General features: G+C 36.4%; 2 protein-coding genes and 1 long non-coding RNA gene across 3 annotated transcripts; all 3 read left to right on the top strand.

The window, feature by feature from the left end:
* The first annotated feature begins 1,571 nt into the window (after nt 1–1,571).
* Nucleotides 1,572–17,419, top strand: LOC114256672 (Protein kinase superfamily protein). The gene is made up of 14 exons (XM_028196340.2): nt 1,572–1,874; nt 5,643–5,769; nt 6,016–6,262; nt 9,799–9,840; nt 11,111–11,182; nt 11,334–11,469; nt 11,726–11,883; nt 12,674–12,758; nt 13,164–13,363; nt 13,496–13,657; nt 14,027–14,176; nt 15,456–15,716; nt 16,425–16,688; nt 17,035–17,419. Exons 1-14 carry the CDS (start codon nt 1,820–1,822, stop codon nt 17,281–17,283), a joined length of 2,208 nt encoding a protein of 735 aa, XP_028052141.2. The 5' UTR covers nt 1,572–1,819; the 3' UTR covers nt 17,284–17,419.
* LOC145805901 (uncharacterized) lies at nt 6,609–6,990 on the top strand. The gene is made up of 2 exons (XR_014348177.1): nt 6,609–6,728; nt 6,762–6,990. It is a non-coding gene; the product is annotated as an uncharacterized LOC145805901 (long non-coding RNA).
* Nucleotides 17,420–18,138: 719 nt separating the features above from the next.
* Nucleotides 18,139–25,235, top strand: LOC114256670 (putative protein phosphatase 2C 59). The gene is made up of 9 exons (XM_028196339.2): nt 18,139–18,600; nt 18,850–19,123; nt 20,183–20,310; nt 20,767–20,865; nt 20,972–21,130; nt 22,571–22,657; nt 22,755–22,846; nt 24,461–24,535; nt 24,741–25,235. The coding sequence occupies exons 2-9, from the start codon at nt 19,044–19,046 to the stop codon at nt 24,951–24,953; spliced, it is 933 nt and encodes a 310-aa protein (XP_028052140.1). The 5' UTR covers nt 18,139–18,600; nt 18,850–19,043; the 3' UTR covers nt 24,954–25,235.
* The last annotated feature ends 1,745 nt before the right edge of the window (nt 25,236–26,980 follow it).

Here is a 26,980-nt window from a genome sequence, read left to right as displayed (position 1 = left end):
GTTTGGGTTGTATTGGGTTTGGATTATTTTAGCACAAAAAAATAAAATATACTTTTTAACTCAATAAGATAAAATGTCACATTCAAACTATAATCATTTTATTTTTTCTTTCATAAAAATCAAAAAATACATCCCAAACGAGAGTTTTTAACTCCAGGTTAAAATAGTTAAAATATCAAAAAATCAACTCACATCCCAAATAAAGGAGTGTCTCTATCCACACACCACATTTTATCTCAAGGCAAACCATTACTCAAGACACACCTATAATAATTTAATAAATTTATATTTTACTCAATACACACAACCTTCCACCTTTATCCTCACTCACTCACACACCCCATCCAAAATTTACCCACAATCTTCCATCTCTACCCTCACTCACACACCTCACCCACCCACGATATTCCATCTCTCCCTCCATTCTCTGTTCAAACGGTGAAGACCCATTTGTTGAATACACTTTTTTCCTCATCAAAGACGTCGTTGGTGGTGCTCAACACAGCTTGAGACAACTCACATTAGAGATGCAGTAGGTGAGTTCTCATTTGGCTTAGTTGTAAGGTTTTAGGTAGTTTTTTCCATTGCCATGAAATTTGTATTTACATGATTTCGTTTTTGAACCGTTCGACATTGGAATTTCGAACCCCAAACATATGTTCGGTCAATTTCTGTCGAACAATATGGAGTTTGGCACTTGACTTTCGAACAAGAGTAGTTTGTCCGGTTCATTTTCTATCGAACAAGAGCAGTTTGTTCGGTTCATTTCTTTTGAACAAGAGTAGTTTGTCCGATCATTTATGGTAATTATACAAATGGTGTTGTAGTCATTTCACCTAAGGTTAAAATTGTAATAAAAAATAAATTAATTAATGGTGTGTCTTGAGAAAAAATGTGGTGTGTAAATAGAGTCCCCCAAATAAAGGCTTTAAAGGTTGTTTGGCATAACCTATATATACTTGGTAGTTGTTTGGCATGTGCTATTTTAGCTCATTATCTTATTTAAGTCACATCATCTCTTTACCACATCACTTCAAGTCCAATTCATATTTCATATTTTTTTTTTTTTTATAAAAAGTCAACAAAATATACTAATCTAACACTTTCCAAACAAACCCTTATTTAGGTCGCATCGGGTTTTTTTGGTTTGTATCTCAAGATATAATTTTTGAAAAAAAATTATAAAATTTTGTTTGGTTCAAATTTAAAAAAAAAAAAAAATTCAAAATCACTTTCTCTCTGCTACACATCAATCAATCACTTTTTGTTTCTGCTTTTTCCTTTTCAATTGTTTTTCTCTCACACGCATCTACTCAACTACAACAAAATCTCAAATCATTCTAAACTCCAAAACTCCAAAACTATTTTCAAAATATACAACCAAACAAACAAAAAAAATTATAAACTCTCTCCCAAAAAATATTTTTAAAAATTTATCTCAAAACACAAACTAAACACACTCATCATCCCTCTATTTTCTTATAATTTTTTTATAAAAATATTTAAAAATACATTTATTTAAATTATTCCAAATATCATTTTAAAAAGTTACGGGGATCCGGTTGGAAAACACTCGACCGGGGAAACTGGGTGTCCTTCTTGGGCCGCCAAGTGGACACAAACGTGTCAGTCATTAAAGCCTCCAGATCTTTTTTCTCGCCTCCAATCAGACATTGCTCCTCTTGCTCTCTTGCGCATTTCATCGAACACTTGGTTAGCGTTTACGCTGATCGCTCTTACACCCCAATGCAGTCTCTGAAGCTTCATTCAATGGCTTCGTGAAATCTATCAAGGCTCTCGTTTTTCAAAATCTCTCCTCATGAGGAATGTCGTCGCGGGTCTGAAACGCCATCGTTTTTCAGTTCCCGCAGGAGGTACCTATCTCTTACCCTTCCTATCGCTTCCACTGCGTCTCAGTGTGTTTTTTTTTTTTTTAGTGTTACTCTTAAATTCGTTTGATTAATTGTTGTTTCAATTAATTAAATATTTGTATTTTCGATGATCTTTTGCTTTAATTTTCATTTTAATCAGTGAAACTGCTCACTTAGATTGGATTTTATTTTCCTGTGGCTCCCTGTTTGTTTGTTTAGAAAATAGAGGAAAATGAGATGGGAATGGGAACATAAATCCGTGTTTGTTGACTTAGAAAATAGAGGAAAAAGAGATGGGAATGGGAACAGAATTGGGAATTTTATGCCTTCTGTCGTGTTTGTTTCTTTGAAGTGGAAACACTTGAAACCAAACGTAGCGAAGATTAGTCGTGTTTGGCTCATCCCTTCTTGTGGGTTTCTCATATATATATATATATATATATATATATTTGGTAGGGTTAAATTTTGATTCAAGAAACAACAGAAACACAGCATTTACATGCCCAAGAAGAGGCAAAACCATAAGCAAGAAAACCAGAAAATAGCCAACTAATTCCTACTACTGCTACTCAAGATTTTCAATGCAAAATTCCAAGCTTGACAAACATCCCAATTAGGTTGAAAATTAACCACCCCAGTCCATGAACAAATTATATCTCTTAAATCTTTCTCGATAGCTCTAAAGATAGAACAGGCATCAGAAGTTTTATCACTAAACATCCTTGCATTCTTCTCTATCCAAACATGATATATGGCAGTTGAAAGAGTGCTTTAAAAAGTGGCAGGATGATAGAATTGAGGCAAATCTTAAGAGCTATAAATTGGCTAATAAGGAGGGCAAAAAAGTAGTGAGAGAGACTATGATAACCGATACACTAGACTAGATAGTAAGGAGGGAGATAAGAGTATATACAAACTTGCTAAAATAAGAAAGAGGAAAACAAGATACTTTAATCTGGTTAAGTACATCAAGAGTGAGAACTTTAAGGTGTTGGTGAAGGACGAAGAGATTAAGGAGAGGTGAAAGAACTATTTTGAGAAGTTGTTAAATGAGGAACATGTAGGTAGGTCAAAAGGGGAGAAAGTAAGTAGTAATAAAATAAATCAGGATTACGGGTTCTATTGTAGGATTAGGAACTTTGAAGTGGAGATTACATTTAAAATGAAATCGAATAAGGCTTTAGGAACTGATGATATCCATATTGAAGCTTGAAAATGTTTGGATAAGAAGAGGTGGTTTGGTTGACTAGGTTATTTAGTAAGATTTTGTTGATTAGGGAAATTCCATAAAAGTAGAGGAAGAGTATCTTAGTGCCAATCTATAAGAATAAAGGAGATGTCTAGAACTGCAATAACTATAGCAGAATCAAGCTAATGTGTCATATAATGAAAGCGTGGGAAAGAGCGATGGAACGTCGATTGCAAGATATAATAGAGGTGTCAGATAATCAATGTGGATTTATGCCTGCTAGGTCAACAATGGAAGCGATCTATCTTTTGAGTAGAGTAATAGAAAAATATAGAGAAAAGAACCATTCATATTGTTTTTATCGATATTGAGAAAATATATGATAGTATCTCGAGATATAATCTGGTGGGTGTTAGAGAAGAAAATGGATGACAAAATATTATATTGATGTGATTAGGGATATGTGTAAAGGTATGGTACCACTATTAGATTGCCGGCTGGAGAGACAAGTGAATTTTCAATTACTATAGGGTTACACTAAGGATCAACATTAAGTCTTTATCTTTTTGCTTTAGTTATGGATGAGTTGACAAGAAATATTTAGGATGATGTGCCATAATGTATGTTTTTTACAGATGATATCATGTTAATGGATGAGACTAGAGAAGGAATTAACACTAAATTGGAGACTTGGAGAGAAGCACTTGAATCTAAAAGATTTATGATAAGTAGAACTAACACATAGTACATGAAGCGTAATTTTAGTAACAGTAACAATGGAAGTAGAAGAAAAGTGAAGATTGAGAAACAAGCACTACCTAAGAGTGAACATTTTCATTATTTAGGATCAATTATTACAATGGCTGAGGAGATTGGAGTGGATGTGGTCCATAGAAGTAAGGCAGGGTGGCTTAAGTGGAGGAGTGCGTCTGGGGTATTGTGCGATAAACGAGTACCCACTAGACTAAGAGAGAAGTTTTATAGAACGGCTATTAGACCAGTGATGTTGTATAGGACGGAATGTTGAGGCAACTAAGAAACAACATATAGATAAGATGAGTGTTGCGGAGACGGGGATGCTTAGGTGAATATGTGGCAAGACTAGAAAAGACAGAGATAGGAATGAGTATATTCGAGAATGGGTAAGAGTAGTACCGATTGAAGATAAGTTGAGGAAGAATAGATTGAGATGGTTTAGTCATATACAATGGAGACCAACAGAGGCAGTAGTGAAGAGATGCGACATAGTGACGGAAGATGAAAGTGTTAGAGTCGAATGGAGAAGAAGAATTTATATAGCTGACCCTATTTGATGAGATTAAGGCTTGATTTGGTTTGGTTATCCATCCCCAATCATATATCTAAATAGAGGCTTAGCAATACCCCTTAATTTGAAACTTCCTAACTGTCCAAGAAGAATCCTAAGGGAGCATCATATGCCACAAGTTTTTGTGCTTAATAACTAGCATATGGATCCGTTTTACCCAAAAGAGTATTTGTTTTCTTGCTAATGGCCCACAAATGTCTGAGCTTGGATGCTTTATTCCAAAGCTTGAGAGGTTTGAAACGTAGGCCTCCTTCGAATTTCAGAGAGCAAACAAAACCCCGACTAATGTTAGCACCAGTTTTCTTTTAAGATCTAATCACTCCTTCCATTTCCTTTAAAGTACTTTGAGGCAGGATGAAAGGTGGCACCAATAAACCTGCATACTCCATACAACGGACTGAGCAAGCTGTGATCAACCACTAAAGGACAACAGCTTATTGGACCAGCTTCTAATTCTTGGAAGAATTCGTTCTTTGAGTTGTAAGTAGTCTTTATAAGACAATCTAGTAGAGGTGAGTGGAACCCCAAGGTATTTCACAAGAAAGGTACCAACAGGGATAGGCAAAATGGCACACAGGACTTCTTGTAACTAAACACAAACACCAGAGAAAAACAAAGAACTCTTTTGCAAGTCAGCATATCTGAGCTCAAATAATCTCTTTCTCTAAATTTTGATATATAAAGTCCTAGTCTTTCTAGAGTTAGAAATTATGTTACATGGACTATGGTACTAGTGTCATCGGGTGTGGGTGCGTATCTAGAGCTCAGATCCATCAAATCATAAATTTAGGGTATGCGGGCTCAACAATAAGAGTTATATTTTTATATTTTTAATCTAATGTGTGAGATAAAATGGTGTTATATCAACATACAACGTGAAAAAGGCATTTTACTCGTTTATAGTAATTATGCCAAAATATATAAGTATAATGATAGTATTAAACACAAAAATATACGAAGTGTTGGATAGAAAGTTTCTGACACATATCCCACACCCTTGTCCAAGTGTTGAGTGTCTGACATGGGTATTTGATTTATTTTGAAGAGTCCATGTAACACAGGTTAGGAATGCCTAGAATCCTGTGTATGACAATGTAATTTTTTTTAAGTTAATAGAGATTAGTTTGGTTATTTTTCCAGTATAACAATGTTAATTTTTTTCAATTGATTTGTTGTGTTAGCGGGTCTAATTTGTATTGTGTCTTTCTCTGTGCTACATTTTTTATCCTAACTTCCATGTGGGCTCTTCTTGCAGCTTCACTCAATGATAGTTCAGTTGAGATCATTTTGTGGAGATGCTTATCAATAGGGGGCCAGAAAACTATAGAAATTGGAAGAAGGCATGATAACATTATTCCGTTACACTTGTTACATCGAAATCAGTAAGTGAACAATTATCCATGTTGCTGCATTCCTTTGCATGATGCATTTATAAATGGTACAAGTTTTGCTTTGGAATATCTTCACTGTTTGTTTGTTTGTTTTTTTTTTTTTTGTAAATGATGGATATGCTAAGCATTTCTCCTATGAAAATTTAATGAAAGATTAATCCATACCATTCAGTGAACTCCTTTCTCATACCCTTTTATAATTTTTGCACTATGACTTACATAGTGCTTTTGGTGTAGCTTCTCTACTGGCTTCACCAGTGTGCATGGTGGAAGGCCATCTGCTGAATATGCAAAGTTGAGAAAGGAGTCACTAGAAAGTGAATTTGGGCATGCACTTGGAACTTACAGCTCCAAAAGTGTTTCAATGTTCCACCGCTTTGGTCCATTTTTGGCTTTGTATAGAGCTGCAATTATTTCATTCCATGTGTTGAAGCTAACGGTTTGGCAATTTTTTGTTCGTGACATAAAAAAACGGTCAGTTAAGGTAATTTGTAGCTAACTTCTTTCTTTCTTCATTTGTTTTTATCTTTCTTATTTTCTTTTATTATTGCTATTTTGGTGCCTTCATACTCTATATTTTCTATCTTGGTAAGTAAAGCCTCCAAGGACAGTATAGAGGGCAATGGTGATTAATTGCTGCCACTCACAAAGTAGAAAATTTTAAATTGTCATAAAAATTATTTTTAATTTTAAGGGGAAAATCAGTCAAGTAACTATATGATTTGTAAAGTTTCCATGGAAGTTAAGAATGCAGTCAATGTGTAAAATAAATTGATGTATTATTGATTGATGTATGTTGTTGATTAATTTCTGTCTATTACAAATGGTTCCTTATATAGATGTAGGTGTAGTGGATGGTGGTAGTGGTGTAGTGGGTTAGGTTTAGTGGAGTAGGTGAGGTGGTAGTGGTGTAGTGGGTTAGGTTTAGTGGAGTAGGTGAGGTGGTAGTGGTGTAGTGGGTTAGGTTTAGTGGAGTAGGTGAGGTGGTAGTTGATGGTAAATTCTAACAGCCCCCGCAAACTCAAGGAGGATAGAAACTAACCAACTTGAGTTTGAAGAGAGGAACAAAACAAGAAAATACATAAAAATAAAAAAGGATAGGAGACACTGTATGGTCGTGTCAGACCATTGGTGAAGACACTGGATGGTGGTGTCATAACGTTGTAGAGGACACTGTATGGGGGTGTCATAACGTTGTAGAGGACACTGGATGGCGGTGTCAGACCGATGTAGAAGACAGTTTATGGGGTTATGTCGGACCGTTGTAGAAGACAGTTTATGGGGTCATGTCGGACCGTTGTAGAAGACAGTTTATGAAGTCTTGCTGGACCCTTGTAGAAACTAACCGGAATTAATGTCGAGACAGTTTACAGAGTCTTGTCGGACCCTTGTAGAAACTAACCGGAATCTATGTCGGGACAGTTTACAGAGTCTTGTCGGACCCATAAAGGAGCTAACCGGAATCAATGTCGGGACAGTTTACAGAGTCTTGTCGGACCCTTGGAAAAGTCGCACCCTCAAAAGGTGTGCCCAATTTTGTCAAAAGGCGTGCCATCAAAAGGCGTGCCCAATTCATCAAAAGGCGTGCCATCAAAAGGCGTGCCATCAAAAGGCGTGTCCACTTTATCAAAAGATGTGCCATGAAAAGGCGTGCCAGTTTGTCGGGCGGCAAGAGGCGCGCGATACGCGTGGCTGCCGCGGCTATTTAACCAAGACGAAGGCCGAGGCTGAGGCATACCATTCTGAAACCTCTGAAACCAACCCTTCGCTGAAAAACTCTGCCTCTGCGGAGAGAGAAACTGTGGAACACTTTGTTGCCATTCTGTCACCAACCCTTCCGAACATTAGCAGTCTGAAATTGCTATTTCGCTGAAACACTTAGCAACCCAAAAAACATGGCCTCTTCTTCCCGTCCAGTTACCCAGAACCTGCTCACGCTCTTTCCAGAACTGAACGAGCCCACAAGAGAAATAACTGGTGCGGTGGCCAGTGAACCGCAACCAAACACCTCTGGTTTTGCTCCATTGAACTTTCCGATGCGGTCGGTGGAGCAAAAAATGGCGATGCAAACTGATATTGAGGCTAATCAGTATACTCTGAAGTCATGCGTGGAAACCATGACGGCGGTCACAAATTTGTCGAACCGGCTGCAGAGTAGGATAAATGAGGTGCAGCATTTAAATTCCCAGCTGGCTCTGCTCCAACGCATGTATAAGGATGCGCGAGCAGAGATAAGCGTGCTAAAGGCGGAAAATAAGGAGCTGAAGCGGAAGGCCACCGTGATGTTCCGATTTGGAGGGCCGCCATATGCTGCAGTGGAGGAGCAAGGAGTAGTGATCGTGCCCAGTGGAGTGGGAAACACGGAGGTAGCACCGTCAAGGGCCTCTCAAGACGGAGGCAAGAAGAAGAGACCGGCGGCAGAGTAGAGAAGAAAAAGCCCACCTGTGAATGTGGTTGTTTGTGTGTATTTTGTGTTGTGTTGTTTTGTTTTGTTTTGTGTTTTTTTTTTTTTTTTTTTTTTTTTTTTTTTGTGTAAAATGGTGATCGGGGTTGATCCCGGAGATGAATAAAATATGGGTGTTGTGCAAATTTGTAAATTGTTTGATTGTTTTTTTTTTTTTTTTTTAATAAAAAAAAAGATATATATATATATAAAAAAAAGTGAGGAACAACATGATGTCTGAGAGCATCAATGAAGGTTTAGAATAAAAAAATAAAGTTTGATTGAAAAATAAAGTGGGTGGTGGATGGGTGTGATTAAACAAAGAAAAGTGAATTGGGTGTGTGTGCCCTACTAAATGTGAGAGAATGATGTCTGAGAGCATCAATGATTAAACAAAGAAAAGTGAATTGGGTGTGTGTGTGGTGGTGACTTTGTTGACCAACCATGTCCAAAGCGCCGAGCAACACAACCAAGATGTGAACTCTTTGGGCTTAATCTCTTCAAGAAAAACAGCTGAAGCTATTGACATACTAAAGCTCATGTCTTCCACTTACTTGGTAGCCCTATGCCAAGCCATAGACTTGAGGCACTTGGAAGAAAACAGTGGTGGATCGTGAACACGTCTTCACATACATCGATGATCCGTGCAGCAGTACTTACCCATTGATGCAAAAGCTGAGGCAAGTCCTAGATGAGCACGCTTGGAAGAATGGCAACATGGAACAGGACTTGAACACTTCTATTTTCCAAAAGAGTTGCGCTGCTATAACTGGAGCTTCCTTCCAGTGTCTTAATGGCTGAAGCGGTTCAGCCTTTGACAGAAAGCAGCAAAGCAGTTCCTTGCTGCCCGTTACAAGGACATAACCAAGTTCCATGACGAGGTTTATGAACTTGCCCCTTGCTGGAATTGAAGCAGTTTTCAATTGGTTGAGATCCGGCGGGCGGTCAAGGCAAGGTTGCCGCCCGCCGGAAGGCGAAGAACACCAAGATCTTTAACCTATGGCTCTGATACCATGTAAAATAAATTGATGTATTATTGATTGATGTATGTTGTTGATTAATTTCTGTCTATTACAAATGGTTCCTTATATAGATGTAGGTGTAGTGGATGGTGGTAGTGGTGTAGTGGGTTAGGTTTAGTGGAGTAGGTGAGGTGGTAGTGGTGTAGTGGGTTAGGTTTAGTGGAGTAGGTGAGGTGGTAGTGGTGTAGTGGGTTAGGTTTAGTGGAGTAGGTGAGGTGGTAGTTGATGGTAAATTCTAAATGAGACATGCCTCACAATCTAATTATTACAAAATCTGTATCAGTCAATCAACCATGAATTTGAAATATTGATGTTCAACTTGTTTGATTCAATAACATCCATGCATAATCTAACACGGGAAAAAATCCTCATATAGTTGCAATAGTAGATTGTATAGCGCATGCAAATTGATCAAAGGCATCAAATTTATGTTGTTTGTTGCAATTCTTTTTTACTTATGCAGCCCTTTTTTTTTTTTGATTTTATTTTTCAATAAATAGGAAACTTTCATGAAACTTTGTTAATATTACAATATCTCTATGCAACTCATTGCAGTTTCGTGAGACATTAATCAGCTTGGGACCTTTTTACATCAAGGCAAGTTGATCTTCTTTTCCTGAAATGCTGCTTTATTGTTATTTGGTATCCTACAAACTGTGAATTTGATTTGATTTTTTTATTTTTTAAAATTTTTATATTAATGTTTCATCCTTACATTGCAGACTCTAATATGCATGTAATTTCCTTTAGATGTATTATCTTATTCTGACATTTGTAGTCAGTTGTGGCAGAATTGAATAGTTTAACCATTTCTAGGATATGGACACAAACATTACATGTGTTATACTACTTGTGTGTCTTCTATGTGTTTCTTTCTGGATGTTCAGGTTTGTTTCAATTTCAATTTCATGTTCAAATTCCTTTAGCTGGTGTTGAAGAAGTGCTTGAGTGGATCATATTGCTCATTGTAGTGAAAATTAAAAGGGACAAACATCTTCTACGGAGAAAGGAAAGAAAATAAAAAACAAAAAGAAAGTTTTATGTTTCACTTTATCATACAGATTTAGATATACTGAGTACTGACTGAACATTTTGAATTTTGTGGTAACACTTATGTGGCTAGGAAATCCAAGTAAGGCCAGCCATCACAAAATTCATTTTTGTTTTGAAAAGCTTAAGTGTTTCCCTTCTCCACAAATAATTTGTTTTCTACATTTGTATGTTGGGAAAGAAGTGGGAACAAAAAACCTATATTTTACTTTTAGAAGCTTCAAGTATTTGCAAATAGATTGTAAGTTGCAAGGACTAAGGGCTTCGAGTATTAAAAGCCGAAAGAGCTAATTAATATGTATAAGTTCATAGTATTCTCTCCCTTAATTGTTATCTTTGGTTCCCATTTCATTTCTTTTAAACTTTCCAAGATCCTAGATTGTTACACACGTCTCCTAGCTCATGTCCTGCCCTGGGTGTTTGCTAATTTAAAAAAATCTAAAAAATAATAGGACATGGGTGGGCTCAAAGGTGTCCCTGTCTTGGAGGGGTTCCTTGTCATAAAAAAAAAAAGAAGTTGCAATGTATTCAATGTACATCTGTTCAATTTTCTGTATCTTATTTGCAAAACAGGCTCTGGGTGCAATGCAAATAGTTTGTGGTTCTGTTCTCCCATCTGGCTGCAAACTTATGTCCCAAAATCTGTTTTGTCTTGCTTGGGTTTTAAATGTATTGGTCCACGACTGTTATAAAGATTCTGTGTGTTAGATTTGAACTGATTGTCAACAAATTGATTACTGATACATACCTTAAGTGCTGGCATGCTGTTTAGTTGCACGAGGAAATTCCATTGTTTTAATCTAACATTCACTTACAGCTCGGACAAGCTCTGAGCACCAGACCAGATATACTTCCTACTGTATATTGTCAAGAACTTGCGAAGTTGCAGGTATGCCATCTTTGTCTAACATGAGCCTAGGCCAGCTTTTTGAATGTCTTGTGAACACTACTAACATCTAGCACTCTCACATCAAATGGGGTCTGTTCTGTTTCCCTTTCTCTTTTGATTCTCAAAGTTGGAACTTTTCTATGTGTGCCAGGATCAAATACCCCCATTTCCAACTCATGTTGCCATTAAATCTATAGAATCCCAATTGGGTGTTCCTGTTTCACAAATATTTGCAGACATCAGCCCAGAGCCAATTGCTGCAGCATCCTTAGGACAGGTGTATAAAGGTTAGATAATTGATGCTGTGGATGGGTATATCACATATTTTATTCCTGTCCCACTATCTTTTCTAAGCATCTATTTGGATTTCTTGCAAGTGATCTACATGTCTGATAAAAAAACAAAATGTTCTATATCTCAGCTTAATTCAATATGGAGATTTATTGCGTTTTGTATAACTTGTGGATTGATTTCTGAGAGGTATTTATATGTTTGATTCAAACTCAGACCAAATGTTTTCTCTTGTTGCTTCAAGTTTTGCAGCTCACTTGCATTCTGGAGAGCTAGTGGCTGTTAAAGTACAAAGGCCTGGTATGTCAATATCATTGACCCTTGATGCTTTGTTATTTCATATGATTGGAGGCCAATTAAAGCGATTTGCCAAAGCTCGGAAGGACCTATTAGTAGCAGTAAATGAGATGGTGAGCCTTATGCATTATCAGTGATAAATATCATGGCTATTTGATGAATGGTAAACGTCATGTTTGTGGCTTCTGTTCTTATTATTGAGAGTAACTCTGTTTGACCACACTATGAATCTGTATCTGATATCACAAATGGGTTGACAAAATATAATTGCCAATTAGTTATGGGAAATATTATGCATTCTGACATTAAATAATTACATTTTTTTTTGATAACTTGGTATCCGGCCTACTGTTTCCTCCGTTGGTGGCTTCTGAAACTGCTTAGGGCTCCAGTTATGTTCAGAATCCGTGTAGCACCTGACTGTTGCAGGATTGTTTTATGGCTCATACCTCAATATAAGTTCCATGGATTTTTTATTTTGAAGTGCCGTGTTTACCTGTACAAAATAACATACATTATGCTTTGCTCCATCTGTCAAAATCCTGCCATACTACGTTACTACATAATGTTTAGAGCTGCTATCAATGACAATTCACAAGACTGCAATTAGACATTGCAGGACTGTGTTGGGCCTTTAAACAGAAGAAAAATGGTGCACTAATTCATAATTGTTCATAGAAAGGGTTTCTTCCATAAGGTATATGCCACACCTTTTATTTTTATTTTTGGCCCTGGACATATGTTGCACAGAAAATGATTAATGTGCCTCTGTGGAGGAAACATAGCATTTACAAGAAGTTTGATTAGTGAATTTGCAGTTCATTTTGTTTGTGTAGCTCCTTTATCTTTGATCAGATTGCCATACCTGATTGCTGATTCCTTAAGTTCTACTGGAATGAATAGGTGAGACACATGTTTGAAGAAATTGATTACGTTCTAGAGGGACAAAATGCAGAGCGATTTGCTTCTCTCTACAGTTGCAACTCCCGTAAGTTCATACCCCTTGTAACTTTTGCACGAATGCATATGATTTATAAGTGACCATGTGGAGATGATGTGGCAGTGCCATGTAATGGACATGGACACATGTTCCGACATACAATAAATGTGCATAAAAGATGTGCATCATATGTTGATAACAATTTGTTTTACTTGATTCCCATGCCAGCCTTTCATTCTGGATTATGGCATGCTGGGCACTATCAATTCTTCTAGAGTTTATTTTTTCTGTTCCTCTGTTATGCATATTAAGCTTTTTCTTTTTTCTTTTTGATGTTAGCTCATGCTTGTGTATGTGAATTTGCAGTTCTTGCTGGTAATTTTGTTTGGCCTACTATTATGCCTAACATTTGTCATGTATAAATCCTGATAGTTAAAGCATCTTGATCGGCAGATAATCATCAAAAGAATTCGGAAGGTACAGTTGACAATACTACTGAATACAGGGATGCAAATTGTGTTAAAGTCCCAAAGATATACTGGAATTTTACTCGTAAAGCTGTCCTCACGATGGAATGGATTGATGGAATTAAGCTTACAGATGAAATCGGCCTGAAGAAGGCCTTCTTAGACCGCAAGAAACTTATTGACCAGGTTTAAACAGTAAACTCAGTGAAATTTGCATTAGTAATTTGTAATTTCTTCTTCTTCTTCTTTGTTTAGTCTTCTTTTTATTAGTTAGGAGAGAATTTTCTTATGTTTCTTTTTTTTTATTTGGCTTATTAGGGATTGTACTGCTCTTTGAGGCAGCTGCTGGAGGTGGGATTTTTCCATGCTGATCCTCATCCAGGAAACCTTGTTGCTACTAAGGATGCATCTCTTGCTTATTTTGATTTTGGAATGATGGGTGATATTCCACGCCATTATCGTGTTGGACTTATTCGCATGGTAAGAAGTATTTAAGTGATTATTTCATGAAAGTCATGATGTGCCATTGGCTATGGTGTGCCATTGTACTCATGTTCTTCCTACACTTCCTCTCTATATTTTGATTCGACATCTTTTAGGGATATCAATCAACTAGTGTGATTGGATGTGCTATTTCTTTTTCCTTGTCTATCTACGACTTCTCTCTCTCTCTCTCTCTCTCTCCCTCACCCTGTTTATTACTAGTTGAAAATACCATATTGACCATGAGTTTAGCCATCTTTTGTAGGGCCCAGTCATATGAAGCTCCTCTTCTTTCTTTCTTTCTCTATGTGAGTTGTGCAATTTGCATGAAATCCTGCATTTGTTGATAAGTTCTATTTCTTTCAGCTTGTGCACTTTGTTAATCGTGACTCTCTGGGTTTGGCAAATGATTTTCTTTCTCTGGGATTTATTCCTGAAGGGGTTGATACACAAGCAGTTTCAGATGCCTTGCAAGCATCCTTTGGCGATGGGACAAGACAATCCCGAGATTTTCAGGTTTGCAGTATTATTTTCTTCCTGGCTGTGTACATACAGTACATTATTTTATCCTTGCTGACAACTGTGGCAGCTATGGAATCTGCTGTTCGGCCGGACATTTTTCATTATTACTTTCTGAGTCCGAGAGACAGCTTTATTTCTTAATATAATGCATTCTGGGTTATTCTTATACATGAATACTAGTTAAAAGCGTCTTTCTTGGGCTTCGAGAGCAGCTATTGTGCTGCCCTTTCTGTCTTATGCTCCAACAATTGGGCATGAGTTAGCAAGTAAAGTTTGGGAGGTTATTCAGTCTTGTATTTGTCAATAACTTGGAACCACCACCTATTTGATAGATCTCTATGTTGGGTCAAGTTGAATTTTTAGAAAGAAAATGAGCAAAATCATGAAGGCATATAAATCAGAAGGATATAAAGGCTGAGAAGGATGAGGAAGCTGTGCAACCTGAACGATCCATTTAACAACTGTATAAAATGAAGCCTAACATCCTAATTCTCTAGTTTCTACAGAACAAGCTGATGCTGGTGCGAGGCCATCTGCTGGGGCTTTTGATTTGGGGAGTTTTTTTGGGAGTGGGGAGGAGGTGGATTTTTTTACAGGTCCCAGGAAGTGGAGTTATGACAGATTAATTCTTGCAGAACTTTAAAGGATGGGGCGTTTTTGTTAAAGGCAGTTGTCATTGTTTGACATCTCCCTAACGACTTAAGGTTTTAGATGGGTTGGTGTTTAGCAAGTTAACATGGTATGAGAGCAATCAAGATCTTGTGTTTGAGTCTCACTGTCTGATAATCATACTAGTTGCACTTGTTTAGCCCACTCAAGGAGGAAAAGTCTGGCCACACATAAAAGGGTGTGTTGACAATGAAAATAATTAAATTACACATTCTCTAACAGCTTGTGGAAAAATCAATCATTATCAATTATTTTTCCAATTAAAACTTATTACTTATAGTGGCGCAATGAGAGAGGTATGAACCAGTACTGGAATATATATCCTCGTGAAATTATCATGCTTATGGTCACATTTCAAGTGAATTTGTTTTACCAATGCCTAATAACTTCCTATAATAACAAGTTTAGATATAAATCACTGTATAATTCTATCCAATTAGAATTTAATTTGTCCAAAAATCCTATATGAGTGTAAGGCCCTGTAGTTTTTATCAGTACAAGGTACCCTATTTCCCATATGCTTAATATCACTACATTAAAACTTGTCTAGTAATTGTTGAATGGATTGTACAAAATTTTAATTAGTTTCTCGTGTTTTTTTCAGGCCATAATGAACCAACTATATGATGTGATGTATGAATTTAATTTCTCTCTCCCCCCAGACTATGCCCTGGTGATAAGAGCACTGGGATCGCTTGAAGGGACTGCAAAAGCTTTGGATCCTGATTTCAAAGTTGTTGAGAGTGCATATCCTTTTGTCATTGGGAGACTTTTGGCAGACCCAAATCCTGATATGAGGAAAATACTGGGGGAACTTCTTATCTGCAATGATGGCTCCATAAGGTGGAATCGGTTAGAACGGCTGGTGTGTTGTTTTCTTTTCTCTTTTGGTTCTCTATCAGGCCAATGTAGTTTTATATTTACCCTTCTATATTACATCTGCATGAGGGCAAGATGTGAGGTATTAGCTCAAATCACCTTCAGCTGCTGTGGTACCTAGCTTTTACAATGAGTTCGGAAGTCTTGGTGGTTTTGCATTGTTGGGTTTTGGGGAGAGTGGGTTCGGAATTTAATTTTTTTGTGTGGATTTTATAGATTCTCTATGTCTAGAAGTAGGTTTTGATTGGTGGAAGGTGTATTTGTTAGCATCGTCTTGATGCTTTTCTTTTAATAATATTTACTTTTTACTCATCAAATCTATTCGATTTGTTTAATGGGCTAAGGAGGCATTGGATTGGAGGGTAAAAATTCTTTGTATTGGGTAGTATCTAAGAAGGGGAGGTTTGGGGTGAAATCTTTGTATGGAGCTCTGATTGGAGATAGGAGGGTGACTTTCCATTGGAGAGGCAATTGGACCGTTGGGGCTCCCTCCCAAAGGTTGCTTTCTTTGTGAGATATGCAACTCATGAAAAGATCTGGAGTATTGGTTATTTGATTTGGAGAAAATGTTATCGTAAATTGGTGTTGCCTTAAGTGTGACTGGTATATTGGTTGCATTCCCTTTTGATGCTCTCTTCATGTATAGTATTTAGGAATGAAATAATGTGCAAACACCATCTCTATTTTGTTTCAGATAGCAGCAATATCTCAACAGGCTTCGGAGCCAACTGGTGAAGAAAAATCATCAAATCCATTGGAATGGAAATCCTTTGATATGCGTGCTGTTGTGTCTGCCACCGAAGATCTTTTTAAATTCATATTGTCTGATAAGGGTTTGAGGGTACGTGTTTTCCTGGTCCGGGACATAATTAAAGCAGCTGATATTTTTCTTCAGGATGAAGTAGTTGCAAGCATTTTTGATGAGACGGTTCAAGCTAGAGAGACATCTGAATCTGAGGTTTGTTTCAATTCCTCCATCTCTCTCTCTCCCCCCTCGTGTGCTGGTGCATGTTTTAGTTAAACTCTACAACTTACAGATAATAGAACATCATTTTGATGTGGTTTAAAAGAAGCAGGAGAGCCAAAACATGAATTAAGAAACCCAAAAAAGTTGTTTTCGAAAAACTATTTTCATGCAAAAATTAAAGTGTTATATGAAAACGTTAGGTGTTTTCGAACTTTTTATTATCTTGTTTTTGAAAACACCAAAATGAAAAAACAAGAACAAAATCACAACTGAACATATTTCAGTTGGTAATATTGTCATGAGATCAACTATGAGAATTAATGTTGTTGTTTTGCAGGGACATGCAATGCTGATGAGAGTGGTTAATGGGCTTAAATCTTTCCGGCATGCAGTGAAGTTGGCCCCGGAGGTGTGGACTGCTATGCTAATCCGCATGACATTGAAACCCGAGGTTCACAAATTTACATTTGACATCATTTCAGCCTTATTGATACATTTTAGCCGAAAAATTCCAGAGACCTTTTGGATTTGTATAGCTAGAATTCTTCACAAGTTGGTGAAAAATAAAAGCCATGTCAATTTATGATTTAGTTGGATTCTTCATTTGCTCCTTTTTTTTTTCTCTAGCTATTTATTTATTTGAGTGAAAATATTTGTCTGATGCAATTTTAAAGATTATATATCTGAGTTTGGCTCCGAAAGTTGAGTGATTACTCCCTGAAGTATGCATGTCATACCGTCCGGATTACTCAGGTGGATGTGATGATTTACAGGAGCTTTGTTTGTCTGAATTAATATGTACCAGTGAACAATATAATTGAAGTCTCTGCGTGGCAGAAAAATATTTTAAAAATATATTATTTATATTTTTTTATGTATAGTATGACAAAAGAAAAATGTTTTACCACGGTCATGCTATTGGCACCACCACCTCATTGCAACATACCACCACCTCATTGCAACATACCACCACCACTACAAAGAATGTTTATTTTAAGGTTTTAACCAAATAAAGCCTCCGTTTGGAAATTGGGTTAGTTTTTTGGCTTTTTAATTTTTTTGACTATTTTAGCCTGGGCTAAAAAGCTTGGTTTGGGAAAGGATTTTTTGACTTTTTAATTTTTTTGATTTTTTTTGTGAGGGAAGAGTGTAATAATTATGGGTTGGATGTGATGTTTTGTTTGTTACGACTAAAATAGCCTATTTTATCTTTTGAGACTAAAATAGCCTGAAACTAACTTGCCAAACGAATCCAAAGTTGTAGAAAATGTTTTCTATTTTTTTTTCCTTGAATTTTATACATTAAACCACAAACCCGAAATATTAAAAAAAAATATATATATATATAAAATATAACGCCTCAAAAAAAAAAAAAAAAAAATCCTCCAGAACTTTTTTAAAATTTCCTTTTAAAAAATAGCACCTTAATAAAAGTCAACGCACTAATTTGGATGTTAATCATGATTATTACCTACCCAAAAAATAATGTAAGGTACATCCGCAGAGCATGATGCACCTTCTCCTGCATGTCCACCACGTGTCCACCCCTAATCAAATCTCAATTTTCAATCTATAATTTTCCCAGCATAAATTTCTATCTATATTTATGGTTTTTGACCGAGTCTTTTGGCTTAAACAAAAAAACCCAACCCAACTACCCCTATCTTTTTTTTTTGTTCAATCTAATCTAATCACCAATTTGTTTAATCCAATTTTTAATTTTCATTGGATTTTGATTTGAGGATTTGATTTCCATTTTTCATTTTCACCAAATCCGAAGACAAAAAACCAACTGAAAACAAATCGGTACAGAACCCTTTCCCCCCACCCCCTCTCTCTCAATTTTTCTCTCTCTAGAAGCTGTCTCTCATGGCGTTCCATCCCCTTCAACTCCCTCCTCCAGGTGCTCTCTCTCTCTCTCTCTCTCTCTCTCTCTCTATATATATATATATATATATGATGTTGAGTTTGTATATATTTGTGATTTGATGATTCCGAGTTCTGAAAATTTCCCCAATTTAATTGTCTATTCATGTAATTGGATTGAAGAGAGATCTGCGGCTATGTTTTTTGAGTTTTGAATATGAAATTATTGCTGTTTTTACACTTTTTATAATATAATTATTTGCAATGAATTTTGTTGTTTTTACAGGTTGGATTCGATAATCCATAGGCTGTATTGTAGGCCCGTCCCTGGATGTGGATATTGTGATTCTTCTTCTTCGTCTTCGTCCAACAATAGGCAATTTCGTCAATACATATATATACGTATATTCATATCATTTTGATTTTGATTTCAAGGAGGTAAAGGTTTGGGGCTTTGAAGAGAAAACTCAAGCAATAACTATGGGATATCTCAATTCGGTTTTGTCATCTGCTGGCCAAGTTTATGCTGATGATGCACCTGTCAACGGTGGTGGTCTCAGGTAACAATTACTCTCTCTCTCTCTCTCTCTCTCTCTCTCTCTCTATTAATATAAATATCTATTAATATGTTCATATAGATCTTGATTTGCATGTCAATCATTAGTATTGATCCTTGTAGGATTCTTTAGTTGAGAATTTGATGCAACTTTAACAAATTTAAAAAGTTTGAGTTGGAAATGAGATTTTCAATGAAGAAGGCCTGACTAAATGCTAAAAGTTAGCTAAGATAGCAAACTAGTCTCTAATTTTTCATGCCAGTCACAGATAAACTAAAGCTTTGGTTTACAATAAGCTTTTCATCCATGTTAGTGAACACTTATGGATGTTTAAGCGAGTACATATCCCCTGAGGACATATTGTTGCAAGTTTTGTATGCTATTTGATGAATTTCCATGGTGATCAGATTTATCAGTTCTATGACAATGTTTTTTTTTTTGGCTTTGTTTTCTTAAGCTTGATAAATCTTTCTTTAGTTCTATGTTAATTTTGCTACGATCTTCTGTGCTGATGGACTGAATGAAATTCAATGATGCAATCATCTTCCTATTATGGTGTCAACATCTATCCACCGAGAATGATAAATTGGCGTTATTTAATTTAGAGTGAGTAACAGTTTGCGTTCTTTGCTGGTTGCTTGTGGTCATACATGTCCACGCATATTGGCAAATATGTTGTTTCATTCCTATTTTACTTCTTCTAAATCTTTGATGCATCAATATTGAAGTACTGATAAAGGATTCTACATACAGTTCCTCATGCAAATATGTCTCTGTCTCTGTCCGTCTGTTGTCTGTTCTCTCTTTCTCTCTCAATGATTGAATAAATGGATTACTTTTATAAAAAAATGTTTCTGGTGGTTGCATAAGTATTCACCCATTGGCTTGTGATCAATTTAAATACTGCATCGGTTCAAAAGTTTTTGTTGATGTTGTATGGTGACTGTGGTTTTAGTAATTGAAGGAATTTATACTTCTTTGCAATGTTTATAGTTCTCTTCGAAAAATGAGAGTGCAGAAGACTGAGTCTAACATTGTGCTTAATTTGTCACCTGAAAACAGTCAGAATGGAAAGTTCAGCTATGGTTATGCAAGCTCCCCTGGAAAAAGGTCTACAATGGAAGATTTTTATGAGACAAGAATTGATGGTGTGGATGGAGAGATAGTTGGTCTCTTTGGAGTTTTTGATGGTGTGTATTTCTCTCTCTCTCTATGCCATCCACATAACCTTTGGTTTCCTTGAAGAAATAATGTTATTGATGCATAGTAGACTATGTTTGCTAAATGTGAATAATTATAAGTTATATTTGTTTTTCAACATGAATGATTATGGCTTCATCATAGAAAGGTCAATTTTTGCACTTTCTAATAGCCATTCATTTTTTATTTTTTTGTGTAGATGTTTCCCCAGTTTCATTTTGTCGAAGTATTATAATAGCAGTTAGTTTGCTTTATCCATCTGAACGTAGGTTTCATTGATTTTTTATTTTGTAGAGATAGATGACTTCCTTTAGGTAGTTGTGTACCTTTATTTAGTTTTTATTCTAACGTTTCACGAAAATCTGGAATGGATGTCTTTTATATGCTAATAAGCACATTATGTACCTCTTGTTATGTTGTATATTTGTGTTCTATGGCTGTTTCAGGTCATGGGGGTGCTCGAGCTGCGGAATATGTTAAAAAAAATCTTTTTAGCAATCTCATCAAGCATCCAAAGTTTATTTCGGATACCAAATCTGCCATAGGTTTGTCTCTCTTGGCAGTACAATATGGTTTCCTTTCTTGATGTTGTACAATTATCATATTTAATTATTGTTATTATTTTTGACCTGGATTTCTTCCTGTTTGCAGCTGATGCATACAGTCATACAGACTCAGAATTTCTGAAATCAGAAAATAATCAGAACAGAGATGCTGGATCAACTGCTTCCACTGCCATTCTTGTTGGTGACCGTTTGCTGGTTGCAAATGTTGGGGATTCCAGAGCTGTTATTTGCCGGGGGGGAAATGGTAAGATTTGAAAGCTCTCTTTTTCTTAGCAGACTGATGTTAATAGAGCATTGATGGATGTTTGCCTGGATGTCAAGGAGATTGTGTGTGTGTGTGCGTGTGTGTTTTAGCTTTTTAGTTCTTCTGACAGACAATGCATCTTATAGTTTCTTTCAGAAGTCGGCAATTGTTAGTGTATCTTTTGTCTTATGTATGATTAAGGTTGTTTCCATTGTGCTCTCTCTCTCTTTCTCTCTCCAATTGTTGGGTTCCCTTATTCCAATATTAATACCCAAGTAAAGAGATGAAGTTCTATTTTGTTTTTCTGTTGGATATATGCTATTTGTTGCTGTTGTTGTTGTTCTTGTATAATTTATTATTATGATCTTGTTGTCCTAGACTTGGGTGGTTATGTGATGGATTAAATACCTGAGGAGAAAAAAATTAATGGGACATGCCTATACTATTTAGATGTAGTGGGGATTTTAATAGCATGCCACTTTTGGTAGGATTTGAAATAGTAGGATAAATGTACGAGGGAATTGGTTAGTAGTGGGAGAAGTGGAAGATAGTTTAGAAGGCTTGCATGGGTGGCCTTGTGGGTAAGCGGTTGAACATGGGAGCTCCGCTATGAGGTAATTCTCGGAGTTCTCATATTTGAAACCCATTGGGGGGAAAAACACTTGGGCTTCTCGATACGCATGGTTTGTGGATTGCGTATCAGGAGTTTATTCATAGAGCCTTGTATTGGATAACAGGGTGGGTCTGTTGGAGTTCTCGGTCATTTAAAAAGAAAAAAAAGAAGCTTAAAAGAATTAGGAAGGCATTTGGTACTTGGAGGAGTGGTTAAGATTCCAAATTATAAAACATAATCATTATTCATCTTATTGGGACACAAGGCTTAGTTAGGTTAGGTTTGGTTTGGTTTGTAAACTTTTTTTTGCCTTTCTGTACTTGTTCATATATAGTTTTGATGATTAAGGAAAAAAGTAAACTGTATGAATTTCGACAACATTACATTTGAAGTAGGTTGCCTCCCAGAAACTCAGTGGACTTAAAGGATGCCTTTTGGTTGAAAATTTGCATTTTGGAGCTTACCCTGTATCTATTCTTAGTGCTGCCTAAATAATTTGGTCCTGAATTATGGTTTTGCAGTACATTCTGTTTTTTTATTATTGTCATGAAGTGGTCTCATGAATTTGTTAACAAGTAGGAAAGGTGGATCGAATTTTATTTTTTGGTTCCTTACTTTCATTAATGTGGTACTTAGTAACATGAGATTGTTTTCCAGCAGAAAATATGTGGTTGATGTATGTGGCTTGTTTGTGATGACCTGTGCAATTATGTAATGATTGTTCATCATTTTGTTGTTAAAATAATTTCTTGAAGTATGTTTTACTTGCTATGCTTCTTGCTGGTTTCCTTGATCATGTGTTGAAGGTGCTATGTTATTTCCTGCAGCTATTGCTGTTTCTCGAGATCACAAGCCAGACCAAACAGATGAGCGACAACGGATTGAAGATGCTGGAGGGTTTGTAATGTGGGCTGGTAAAGACATCATAGGTTTAACTGTATCTGTTTTCTATTCTAAAATCATTTTGGTGATTAATTGCTGGTGTTGCTTGACTGTTATTTTTTTCAATAGGAACTTGGAGAGTTGGAGGTGTACTTGCCGTTTCTCGTGCATTTGGTGATCGGCTTTTGAAGCAATTTGTTGTTGCTGATCCAGAAATTCAGGTCTGGTTGATTGTTGATATTGATTGATTGAGTGAATAATGTGCATTTTCAAAAAAATGCCAGCATGATCCACACATATCATGAATTTAAATGATGCGTTGTTTTCGTTCATGACTGATAACTATTATACTTCATAAATAGATCAACATGTACACACAATGTTATATGGGCGTGGGCGTGGGCGTGTGTGTGGTTGTGGGTGGCTATTTTTCTATTATTTGAATTTCAAGGACACAACCAATTATTGCCATTTATCTTCTGTACTCTCAGTCAAAACAAATGTAGCTAAAACAAGAATGTTGCGGTGGATGAGTTAAAAAAAAAAGAAAAAAAGAAGACAAAATATGAAATGAATCTGTTAGGAACAAGATAGAAGTGACACCAATTGAATATAATGGGAGGGAAAGCCATTTCAAATAGTAAGGTTATGTGCATCATAGACCTATTAATGCGCCTATATGAGGAGTGATTTGATTCACAAGAAGATGGGTTGAGGCGATTAGAAGGGACTTAACTACCTTAAAACTTAACCGAGTTGGATGAAATGGATCCATATAACCGGCTCCAAGTAATTGGGACAAAGGCTTTGCTGAGTTGAGGTCCCTAGGTCAAAACGAAGTACCTTTAAACATAGCATGTCTGTTTTGGGTGGTTCACTACTAAAATATCTGTCTGATAAAGAAGCTGATTAGGAAAGTATGGCTCCTCTTTTCTTTTGTTGTGACACATATGGATGCATAGGCGACAGTAGTGTCATAGCCTCATAGGTAGTATGATGCCCATACACAAGTTGTGGAAAAAGGTTATGTTACTCATTTGAAATGTCTGTAACACGCCTACATGTTATGTGTGTTTTTGCTTTTGAAACTAATTCCCTTCTCCATCTCTTTTTAAGTTTTATTGTCTTACTGAAAAGTAGTGTGAGAGGTAGTCTCCGATGCCCGTATTCACACACGTTGCGCAACGTGGTTATACTCTTTGAAGTGAATATGGTTATGTTAGCAATTTTTTAAGTGTTGTGTAACATAATGTACATGTTTGCATTTACTTTTGAAACTACTTCCCTTCAAACTGAAAATAATTTAGAGAAGCCGTTGAATTTTGTTGAAATACTGAAATTTTGTATTTCGCTTATTAGTGTAATCCACTAGTATCAAGTACTTCACATGGGAACCCTTTGTAATTGTACGAGTAAGCATCACATTAAGGCCATGTTTGTTTGGGCGGACTGGATTAGCATTCCCATGACTAATAGTCCTAGGACTACCAATTCGTTGGATTATGTATCCGATCTTAACTAATAGTCAAGTTTAAAATAATTAATCCGTACTTCAATTGTTTAACCAAATATCGGATTAATAATTTTATTGGACTATTAGTCCAATCCCAAGCTCATGTCCATCCAAACAAACATGACCTAAGAGATATAGTACAGGAACTTTTTTAGTATGTATTAGTGACAGTTTATTAAAAGTCCCTAACTAATATACAATTCATGGTGCAGTCTTTGGGTTTTCTTTAGAGAGTGGCCCTCAGCCATTCTTCATTCCAAACATCTATCACCTTTTTTGTAATAGCCTATTTGAATTGTTGACATTTGAATAAAAATTGCAGGAGGAAAAGGTTGATAGCTCTCTCGAGTTTCTTATTCTTGCAAGTGATGGACTATGGGATGTTGTAACAAATGAGGTTTGCCAAATTTTCAAATTTTTGTTTTTTTTCATTTTTGTATGCCTATTGATGCTCTGCCTCGTAAATTGTCTTGCACAAATTTTCTAGCCTTCTATTACCTGTATATGAAGTTATTGGATTACTTGTTCTTTACATTCTCTGGAAGATCAGTACCTTTTAAGTCAAAGAAAGTTGCTTTAACAAGATAATCACCTTTCTCCAGGAAGCTGTTGCAATGGTTAAACCGATCCATGAGCCAGAGGAGGCAGCAAAGAGGCTGATGCAGGAAGCATACCAGAGAGGTAGTGCAGATAATATTACTACTGTTGTCGTACGTTTCTTGACCAGCCACGGGGCATCTTCTCGTAACAGCTCCGGTTTCTTAGCCAACCAAGGGGCTTCTTCTCGTAACGGCTCCGATTTCATGGCTGGTTAAGAATCGTCTCCTAGCCTTAGTGCTAGGGCCCAGTTCCTTAGCCCCATGAAAGCCGAGGCGGGAGGAAAACTGTCGTAGCTGCACTTACCTAAGAATGACCACAAACTCGGGCTGGCTATCGTGCAGTACAAGTTGTCAGCCTTTAGGATAGAACTGTAATCTGAAAATGTAGCTAGCTCTAGAAATGTGCATGCTTGAAATTTGTAAAGATAAGATTCTGATTTCAATTGTTGTATGTGAGTTTGAACGTCTTCGTTGGTAATTCTATGTGCACATTACATATCTGCTTCATTTTGTGACGGTGATTCGTATTTCTGTCTTAATATGGGTTTGAGATTTTGTGACGGTGAATCCTATTTGTGTGTTAATATGGGTTTGAGATTGTGTATGTATGCCATCAACCTGAAACTTTAAGCCTTTGTTTGCAATCTGGGTTTTAGTTGAGGCATGTTTAAGTCCTGGAGGTTGGCGAATGTGTGAGATAGATATGCTTGTATATGTGAGTACGGTTTAGCTCAACGGGCCAGGCCAACAAGCAGGCCAGGTTCGAAATCCTAGGCCCAAATTCAACCCAAGTTTTATATGGGCTGGGTCAACTCTTTAGGGCTATTTTGAGAAGTGGGTTAAAAGTCACTTCTCAGCTTTTAATCTATTTTCTTCTCTCACAAAAAAACTAAAAAAAATCAAAAAATAACTCTTAATCATTTATCAAAACACTTGGATCACGTAAAATCCTACCGGGCTGAATTGAATCGTCTGGGCGGTGGACATATGGCCAAATGATGACTCCTACATATCAGGGAAATTTTATGACACACGTACTATATATTAGTTATGGTGTTTTGTAATATTTGGTTGTGGTTCAAGTGGTTTGTAGTAACAACTAATTGTGGTTGTGGGGCTCAATTTGTTAATCGTTTTTTTGTTTTTTTTGGGTCAATGATTGATCATGACTTATTGTAGTTGTGATTTTAGTAGGAGTGGGTAATGATTTATCCGACTCACACAACTTGTTTAAATTGATCTTACCCGCATAATTCCGATCCTACTTGCATGCATAAACAGGACGGGTGCAAGTCTATTTTTACATACAGAATCGGGTTCGGGTTAAATCCGACCCTACCGGTACAAATCTGTATTCGCCCACAAATTATGTTTAAAATAAATAAAAAATTCCCTCACATATTAAACTAAAAAATCCTCACTCTCTCTCTTTGGTCCTTCTCTCTCTCTCTACCCAGCTCTTTCTCTCTCTTATCTCGCACTTCTCTCTCTCTCTCTCTCACATCTCGCCTACCTCCCTCTCTTCTCTCATCCCCGTCGCCGTCACCACCACCATCTCTTGTCCCCTTGCTCGCCGTCTCTTTCCTCTCATCCCCATCGCCATCTCTCTTCTCTCTTCTACTGTCGCCGTCGTCTATCGCAGATCAACCCCTGCGCCATCACGTCCAGCACATCAATCCAGCCATGCCGTTGGTTGCTCGCCACCGTTCCCTCCTCTTCTCCCTATTGCCGTCGCCCAATCGCAAATCAAATCTGGAAGATGTACAAACTGAAAAAAAAAAAAAAAAAAAATCATTGCTCAAAGTAACTTTTTGTTTTATTTAATAAAAAAATGTTTTCATTGTTGCTTGTGTTAAAGCTGGGTTGAATAATAACAATAAAAAAATTATTTCTCCATTTATTTATGGTTTGCTGATTGTGAGTTTTGCTTTGTTCCTACGCTTATAACTTTTTACTTTGTTTATTGATGACAAGTAAAAAAAAAGTTAAAAAGTAAAAAATTTATTTAAAAAATTTAAAAATTATCATTATTTATCAAAAGTCAAAAATTAAGACAGTATAATTTTCAATTTTAATTTTTTCTTACACACTAATTTATATAATTTTTTAATATATATTTTTTTATAAAAAATTAAAAAATTAATTCAAATATTCATATTTTTTTTCTTAATTTTTAATTTAAAAAAATAAAAAATACACTTATTTAGAATATCTCAATAAATCATTAATAATAAAAAAAATGT

Source organism: Camellia sinensis, chromosome 13 (assembly GCF_055761805.1).
Source record: "Camellia sinensis isolate YWXY chromosome 13, ASM5576180v1, whole genome shotgun sequence".
In the NCBI taxonomy this organism is placed as follows: Eukaryota; Viridiplantae; Streptophyta; class Magnoliopsida; order Ericales; family Theaceae; genus Camellia; species Camellia sinensis.
The sequence above is the reverse complement of the archived record's forward strand: the minus strand, read 5'-3'. Positions and strand labels throughout refer to the sequence as shown.